The sequence below is a fragment of the Helianthus annuus genome, chromosome 7 (assembly GCF_002127325.2).
Source record: "Helianthus annuus cultivar XRQ/B chromosome 7, HanXRQr2.0-SUNRISE, whole genome shotgun sequence".
In the NCBI taxonomy this organism is placed as follows: Eukaryota; Viridiplantae; Streptophyta; class Magnoliopsida; order Asterales; family Asteraceae; genus Helianthus; species Helianthus annuus.
In genome coordinates, this window is record NC_035439.2 from 105,879,867 (window position 1) to 105,888,756 (window position 8,890).

General features: G+C 46.9%; 1 protein-coding gene across 1 annotated transcript; it reads left to right on the plus strand.

Annotated features, from left to right (window-relative positions):
* Positions 1–501: 501 nt before the first annotated feature.
* LOC118480221 (eukaryotic translation initiation factor 5B-like) lies at positions 502–2,021 on the plus strand. Its single transcript, XM_035974953.1, has 5 exons — positions 502–562; positions 903–1,049; positions 1,113–1,304; positions 1,452–1,528; positions 1,638–2,021. The coding sequence occupies exons 1-5, from the start codon at positions 502–504 to the stop codon at positions 2,019–2,021; spliced, it is 861 nt and encodes a 286-aa protein (XP_035830846.1).
* The last annotated feature ends 6,869 nt before the right edge of the window (positions 2,022–8,890 follow it).

The following is an 8,890-nucleotide window of genomic DNA, read 5'->3' on the forward strand; positions in this document are numbered from 1 at the left end:
AATCAGACGGTCGCCGATGCACCGCCGGGGTACATCACCCTTTTTGAAGACTTCTTCCTTCAAGGCAACTTCTGGTTGCCGGCGACGGAGTTCTTGGCCCACGTTCTTCAATTCTACGGGTTCCATATTTCGCAAATGAGTCCACCTGGAATGGTTTGGGTCCGACACTTCGAATTTCTCTGTCGATCCCATTATATTGAGCCGACTGTGGAAAGGTTTAGAGTCTTCTATCAACTGATCAGCAACATGGGCTTCTACTCCTTTGCCAGTCGAGGGGCTGCGAAGAAGATACTTCTGAACCCTCCTAAGAGCTTTCATGACTGGAAACCGAAGTTCTTTTTCATTCGCGAGGAGGTGATACCAGTTGCCATGATCTTCCGCCCATGGTCCGAACCGATCGCGAAGGAGGATTTGGCGATTCCCAAGAAGGAAGATTGGTATCTGAAGCTTACTGCTACTCCAAACCGAGTGTTTGGTGAAAATGTTCTGGTCGCGGCGTAGATGAGTGACCAGTGGCTGCATAATAGCGAAGAGGTGTCGGTTTTGAAGTTCAAGGATAGAGGTTAGTTGCTTCCTTAATTTTCTGCTTACTTTCGCTGCGCTTAACTGTTGAATTTTTAATGTAGAGGCGCAACTTTACCAAGCTGCCTTCCCCACTTTTGGTGGATCTATGGGCGTGCGCCCGTTGAGGTATGGGGAGCAGTATTGGTATGATAAGATCAAGCCGCTTTTCATGTATCCACTTCCTGGGGCTTTCGCCGACCCACCTACTGCAACCGATACCTAACCCTCGACCTCTGCACGCTTTGACTTCTGCTGGGAAAGAGATTGTCTATCTTTCCAGCGAGGAGACTGTGGGTCTTCCAATGGAGAGCTATGTTCGTGATCTAACATCTTTGCAGGTGTGTTGCGCGACCTGGGTATTGACCCCGAAGAGAAGAAGAAGAAGAAGAAGAAGGCGAAAAAGAAGAAGGTTATTACCATAGATGCTGATGTGACCAGTAAGAAGGGTGGGAGAAGTCGCACAACGCCCGGTGCTGCTGATAAAGGTATTTTACACTTTCGCTAGAGTAACTTGGAAGATTATGTGATTATCAGTGACTCACTTGAAGGTTTGTCGCGCGTAGGCGAGAAGAAGACAGGAGCTGCTGGTTCGAGGAGCTCAGGGAGCGCGGGTTCTCGCAACCCAGATGCTGGAGCCACTTCGTCTTCTCTCGCGCATGAAGAAGAAGAAGAGGAAGAGGAAGAAGAGGAACCTGCGGCAAAGTTGATCAGCAGGAAAAGGAGCAGGGAGACCACGGCAGGCGCTTCGGTAATGCAGAAGCCTGGTGGAGCCCCCCTTATTGGAAAAAAGAGCAACTTGCGCTCTCTTTACAGATTTTCTCCTTTTTAGTTTCTTGATTTCACTTTGCGTTCTTTTGTCATCTCTCTTTAACACTCTATTTCTATAGAGGCCAAAAAGAAGACCCCTGAAAAGAAGGGTGTTGTCATCACAGATCCCCCAGAGCCGGCGCAGAAGAGGCCTAAGGTTACTATCAAACCCCTCAAGGCTGCTTGGGTAGAGGCCGAGAAGGAGAAGAAGAAAGCTGCTGAGGAGAAAGAGAAGGAGAAAACCAAGGAAAAAAACTGTTAAAAAGCCTGTCGGAGCTGATCCGAAGGATACCGGGACCGCTGCTACAACTGCAAGCGACAAGGCGCAGGGTCCCAAAATTGTTTGTATCACGGGGCTTGACCAGCCCCATCATGAGAAGAGAAAAGAACCTGAGGTTGAGAAACCAACTAAACCCGCGCCAGCTAATGCCCCCGTTCAGACTGCTCAAGTAACTACTACTGGGGGGTCCGGCTCTGGTGTTCACAAAGGGAAAACTGCTGCAGCTGGTGGTGCAAGTCCTGGTGGTGCTAGAGGGTTTATGCCACAAAACATCAGCCCAAAGGATACCCTTGGTGATATTTATTACAAAACTTATACCGAGGAGTCGCGCGGCAATGCTCCACACCAAGCTCCTTGGGGTCTAAAGTAGAAGGATACGTTTAAGGAGTTCGGCCCGTGTCATGATTGGTTTTTGAACTCTTTTCCTCCTAGTGAGATTAACCGTCAAAGGGCGCGTACTCACGATGGGCTGTATCAAGCCTACGTGGTTGGAGAGGCAAATACTCGCGCCGCCAATCACCAATTGTTCGTGAGTGGCACACCATGGTTAAGGAGCGAGCTGACTGGGAGAATTATCGTGAGCGCCTTGTGAGGCAGGTGAAGGAGTTTGAGAAAGCTAATGCTAAATTTGATGAGGAGAAAGCCAAGTTCGAAGCTGATAGGAAGTCAGAGGAATGGGGCCGCGAGGGGCTTAGGGGAAAGCTTCGTGCTAATGAAGACCTCTTAGCAAAGGAGCGTGCTGAGTGGAAGAATATTTGTGCGAAGGAAAACGATCGCATGTATGCAGCTCGTGCCAAGATTACTGAGCTCGAGGGTAAAGTTGCTGAGATGGCCGGGAAGGTCGAAGATGTGCAAGCTGCTAAAGAGCAAGCTGGGGTGCGTAAAGCGTTAACCTTTTTTGTCCTCGTGTTTTTGCTTGTAGAATTATCTAAGTCCTTTATCCTTTGTAGGCTGAACTGAAAGCGCAGCTGTCTAGTAAGGACAAGGACTTTATGGCCAAGGACGTTGAAATAGCAGAGTTGAAGCGTCGCCTGCAAGAGCATGTTGACAAAAGTGAGTCCTTGGAGATCGACCTTGAAGCTGAGAAGGGTAAAGTTGCCTCTGCTGAGGAAGCCAAACAAAAGGCTGAGGAAGCGTGTGCAATAAGTTCAGCTGCCCTTCATGTGGCGCAAAATAACTACTCTGAAGCTCAAGGCATTGTTGACACGCTGGTCTCCGAAGCTGAATGGATGCGTGGCAGAGGAGTAGTCCTGGTATTGTTCTCTTTTCTTAACTTAGGCTTTATTTGTTACAACCAATTTCTCATTTGTTTCTTTTGTTAATAGATGGCCAACTCCATCTTAAATGTTGGAGAACTCGATGGAGCTGTTGCTGCTCTTATAGATGCTTCTCGCGCGGCTGGTCACCGTAGAGGTTATCTAGAGTGTGCGCAGCACGTTGAAGAGGTGTTTGGGCAAGAGTTTGGCACTAGCCATTGCTCGGGGACCAACGAAGCTGATGCCGAGTTGGCTCGCGCTGAAAATGCATATGACCATCTATCGCTGCCCGTGAAGGACTTGGTTGCAAAGGCTTTAGAGCATGACGATTGGTGTCAACGTTTAAAAGCCATTCTTGATCCACCGGAAACTGTTGAATTATCTGATGAGGAGGAACCGGCGGGCAATGAGGGTGATGGTGATGGTGGCAAGCATGATGATGGTGATGACGATGGCGAAGACGATGGTGGTGGCAATGAGTAGATAGCATTGGTAGGCTTTGTGCCTTGTAATTTTATTTTTGGATGTTAAATGTAACTGTTTGCACGGTTGCGCTTATTTTGCTTTGAACTGATGATGCTGTTATTTTATCATGTAATCATTGATTAGGAAACAGGCGCTTAGGCCAACATACAGCGCGTGAGTAACACAAAGGGCGTTTAGCAAACATAGGAAATTAAAAAAGGCGCGTAGCCAACGTGAGAAAGTAAAGGCGCAAGGCCGAGAGTAGTTACATATAGAACTTGCGCAGTTGTTGCGCGTTCCACGTGCGTGGGATGATGTATCCATCCAGAGTGCACAACTTGTATGCCCCTTTCCCTAGCACCCCGTGTATTAAGGATGGGCATTCCCATTTGGGTGCTAGCTTTCCTGGGCGTTCAACGTTTGAAGCTTCATTGTCTCTAAAGACATATTCTCCTGGAGTTAAGGTACAAATGCGCACTCTTGCATTGTAATACCTTAGAGTTGTGTCTTATACTTGGCTTCTTTAATTCGTGCGATTTCGCATCTCTCTTCTAGCAAATCCAAATCAAGACGACGCTCTGCCTCGTTATCGATCATGTTGACTGCTGTCAAGCGCGGCGAGGGCAGGCCAATTTTAGCTGGGATAACCACCTCTGAGCCATAGACTAGGCTGAAAGGGGTTTCGCCAGTGCTCGTTTTCGGCATGGTTCGATGAGCCCACAGGATGCTTGGAAGCTCATCTACCCAGCCTCTTCTCTTAGTGCCCAGGCGGGCTTTTATCCCTTCGACGATACTCTTGTTCACACTTTCGACATATCTGTTGCCCTGAGGGTGCGCAACATATGAGAAAGCGTGTTCGATATTCATCTCTTTCATCCACTTTTGGAGGTCTTCGGAAGCAAAGTTGGTTCCATTGTCAGTTACAATTTTGAGTAGGAGGCCAAACCTGCAAATGATGTGTTCCCAGATGAACTTGCGCACCATCATTGCAGTTGTTGATGCGAGTGCTTTGGCCTCCACCCACTTGGTGAAATAATCCACGGCAAAAATTATGAACTTCACAGCTCCCGGAGCATCAGGGAAAGGTCCCACCATATCAATTCCCCACTGCTGGAAAGGCCAAGCAACGGATACAGGGATGAGATCGTTCTTCGGGCCCAAGGTTTTCGCTGAGTGTCTTTGAGATGAGTCGCATTTGCGCAACTCCTCTAGAGCATGGACATGCATCCCTGGCCAGTAGTATCCAGCATTCATAATCTTCACGACAACCATGCGCGGGCCTGCATGGATGCCGTAGATTCCTTCATGAATCTCCCTGATCAAGTAGTTTGTATCTTGGGGGTCCACGCAGCGCAATAGTGGCCCTAAGAAGGATTTCCGGTACAACATACCGCCATTCAACTCATAGTGCAAGGCCTTGTTCTGAATCTTCCTTGCCTCTGCTTTGTTTTCAGGGAGTACTCCTTCTTGTAAATACTGGATTATGGAGGTCATCCAAGATGGCTGCCCTATCTCGATCACATTCACTTGGCGCAAGAGAGTTTTTGAGTACTTCAATCCTTACATCTTTGGCGAGATGTTGGAAAGAGGTTGAAGCAAGCTTGCTCAAGGCGTCTGTTGGTTTGTTTTCTGAACGATTGATGTGAACTACTTTGTATGACTTGAATTGTTGGAGTAATTCTTTCGCCTGGTCCAAATACAAGGCCATAACTTCGCCTTTTGCATCATAAATTCCGTTGATTTGACTGACGATCAAAAGCGAAACGACATGTGCTTGTAGATTTTGAGCTCCCAATTTTATGGCTAGGCGCAATCCTGCCAAGAATGCCTCATATTCCGCCTCATTGTTGGTGTTCTTGAAATCCATCTTGATGGCGTATGTAAATTCATGTTTCTCTGGGCTAACGAGGCGCAATCCAGCTCCTGCGCCATCCTCGTTTGAGGCCCCATCAGTGTACAGCAACCATAACTCATTTGACGTGTCTTTTATGGGAGTCTCAACAATCTCACAATCCTTGATTTTATCTGCTGGGACTTCTGTGACTAAGTCCGCTAGAACTTGAGCCTTGATGGCTGGGCGCGGTCTGTACAAGATGTTATAGCCCCCCAACTCGGTCGCCCACTTTGCTAACCGCCCAGATGTCTCCGGTTTTTGCAATATTGTGCTGATGTGAAAGTTGGTGAGTACCGTGATTACGTGCCCTGTAAAGTATCTGCGCAGCCTTCTAGAAGCATGGAGCAGCGCAAGTACCAACTTTTCCATTGTTGAATATCTCGTTTCTGGATCGGTAAGCACCCTACTGACGTAATAGATTGGAGTCTGCACTCCGTTTCTTTCCACAAGCAGTACCGACCCCACCGCCTTATCTGAAGAAGATAAGTACAGTATGAGTGTTTCTTTTTCGAACGACGCGGTCAGAGTAGGGAGCTTTATCAAGCATTCTTTCATCTGCTGAAATGCGGTTTCTGCTTCGGGGCTCCACTTGAACTCTTGCTTTTTTACGCAGTTGCGCATGGTGCTGATAAAAGGATATGACTTTGCGGCGTGGTTTGATAGAAACCTATTAAGCGCGGCTAGGCGGCCGGCCAATCGCTGCATTTCTTTGATTGTTCGTGGTGACGGCATCCGCTCTATGGCTTGTACTTTTTCTGGATTAACTTTAAAGCCGCCATTTGTGACCACGAAACCCAAGAACTTTCCCTCTTCCATACCAAAAGAACCTTTGATTGGATTTAATTTCATATTCACGCTTCGCAAGGAGTGAAAGTTCTTCTCTATATCCTTTAACATCTGATCTTCCTCAGGACTTTTGATTACGAGGTCATCGATGTAAACCTCGAAGTGTTTCCCAATATCTTCAGCGAAGATTTTATTCATCAGGCGCTGGTATGTTGCGCCAGCATTTTTGAGGCCGAACGGCATCTTTGTATAACAGAAAATCCCGAGATTGGTTCGAAAAGTTGTCTTGTCTTCATCCTCAAGCTTCATTTGAACTTGATGATACCCCTTGTAACAATCCAAGAAGCATTTCCATCTGTATGGTGCGAGAGAGTCTATCTCTTTGTCGATCTCAGGCAAAGAGTAGCAGTCTTTAGGGCATGCCTTGTTGAGATCGGTATAATCAACGCATATTCTCCATCCTCCGTTTGACTTCTCTACCATTACGGGGTTTGCCACCCAACTCTGATAGCGCACCTCTCTTAAAATTCCTACTTTTAACAGCTCACAGACTTGCTCATTCATTGCTTTGGTCTTATCCTCCCCTAAGCTGCGCCTTCTTTGTACTTTAGGTTCAACGGAGGGATAAGTGTTCAGACAGTGCTCGGTAACGTCGCGCGGGACACCGGTCATGTTTGCCGAAGTCCAGGCGAAAATGTCCATATTTTCTGAACAAAAGTTGCTTGAGATGCGTTCTGATGTTTGGTGAGATCGCGTGGCCTATCGTCACCGTTTGCTCTGGGTATTTGCGATTTAAAACCCACTTTTCTGGTTCGGTCATTGAAACCTTTGCTGCTTTGGTCGGGCGCAAATTATCTGCTGACATCACTTCCTTCTTTGCATATATAATTGCCACCCCCGCCTTGGTTGGGAACCCAATCGCTGAGTGGGGCGTGGAAGTTACCATGTTTAGCTCTCCTCGGGTTTCTCTCCCAATCAACACATCATGCCTTGATTTGACAGGCATTACCATGAAGTTGATAGTTGTTGTTCTCGAATGCTTCCCGTCAGACAGTGTGACGGGGAAGCTGATTTGGCCTAACGGGAAGACCATTTTATTGCGGAATCCTGACAGAGGTAGTCGACTGGCTCGAGTCTTGCTTTATCTTCGTCATCAAACTGATTAAAACATAGCTCATAGATGATATCTGATGTGCTTCCCGGGTCAATGAATACGTATTCTGTCTCGTAATGACCGATAATATCGGCAATAACGACAGGGCGCGTGGCGCGTGGACCCCCGCGCACTACCGGGAAGATAACCTGTTGCTCTTGCCATGCAGGTTCGAAGGGTCTCTTGCCTTTATCTCTCGCGCTATATCTTGGTCCGTTGACCATATGCATCTCCAAGCGTCTGACCTTTTTGTCTCTTCCATCATCATTGCGCTGAATCTGGCGCCTTTCTTTGCGTACGTTCTTTACCAGATGACTCAGCTTTCCGCTTTTCAATGCCTTTTCAATTTCTTGCCTTAAGATGATACAGTCATCTGTCAGATGACCTGTATCTTTGTGGAAATCACAGTACAGGTTGGGGTCTTGCCCCTTCTTGTTCGTTATAGGCCTGTCAATTTTAAAATCATGGTTCTCCGTCATGAGCACCTCTTTTGGTGTCTTTATGAGCGGAGTCCAGTACTTTTCCCGATTCTCATTTCTCACTGCCTTTCGATAACCAATGCGATCAATAGTGTCTCGCGCGTCTTCTCTGTATCGAGGTCGTTCGTCATAACCGTTGTAATGGCTGGCTTTCCATCTAGGGTTTTTGCCTTTGTTCCGCCTATTGTTATCGCGCGAGGTCCCTTTTGAAAATCTGTCTTCAGAGTAAGAGTTCTTGTGACCGGCCAATGACTCTTCCGTTTGCGCGACTATCTTCGCTGCTTCCATGAGTTTATCCCATTCCTTGGGCATTCCTTATTTTCCTGTGATAATCCTGATGAGGCTATCATAGCGAATGGCTTTCTTAAAGTGAGCGCGCATGAGCTGTTCGCTTACACCACCAATTTCCAAACACTCCTAGTTAAAGCAAGTGATGAAATCTTCTAGACCTTCGTTCTCTCTTCGCCAAATGTCTGTTACTTCAGCTATGTCGCGCTGGTAACGTCTTTGCTGACTGAAATGGTTTACAAACTGTGTTCTGAAATCAACCCATGACTTGATCTTTCCTGGTGGGAGGCTGTCGAACCAAGAGCGTGCAGCTCCTATGAAAGTTTGGATAAACAGATGGCACCACATGGGCATGTTCCATCCTCCCATGTAACCAACACTTGTGGGAGGCAACCCATTAAACATTCCAACTATGGGAGGCAATTTTTCCTTTGATAGTGGCGCCAGAGCAATCTTTGAGATGAACTTTGAATGTTCTGCAGCTTTGGCTGGACGGTAGGCGAGGCGGAAATCTCGCTCTGCTTCTACGCTGGACCCAACATGTTGCCTTGGTTTGTAATATTCGTGGTTCCTCTGTAAGTGGTTGAAAACCGAAGATCCTTCATTATCTTGCCAAGTTGGGCCGTTTGGGTCCGTGTCGTCCCATTCGTTGTTCAAGTTGCGTGGCCCGAGACGGCTCTGAACTGGATCTCTCTGCACATTTGACGGATAATCATAATAGCTTTCTAGTGTGTCACTGATGTGTGTAAAATGCAACATATAAATTACATCAAATAAGGCATAAAACTAACCCTTTTTAAGTACTAATGTTGGAAAAAGAGTGTTTTTGTCTTCCTTTTGTATTTTCAGGATGAAATGAGCTCAAATTCACAAAAGAAGCAAAAAGACAGCTAATTCTAACATAAATACAAGAAAAGG

What these genes read in the sequence shown, in the direction of transcription:
- LOC118480221 (XM_035974953.1), top strand. Translation starts at nt 502, where the DNA reads ATGAGTGACCAGTGGCTGCATAATAGCGAAGAGGTGTCGGTTTTGAAG. An exon ending in TTTGAAGTTCAAGGATAGAG is followed by an intron (nt 563 to 902) that starts GTTAGTTGCTTC and finishes ACATCTTTGCAG; the next exon opens with GTGTGTTGCGCGACCTGGGT. An exon ending in GAGCAGGGAGACCACGGCAG is followed by an intron (nt 1,305 to 1,451) that starts GCGCTTCGGTAA and finishes CTATTTCTATAG; the next exon opens with AGGCCAAAAAGAAGACCCCT.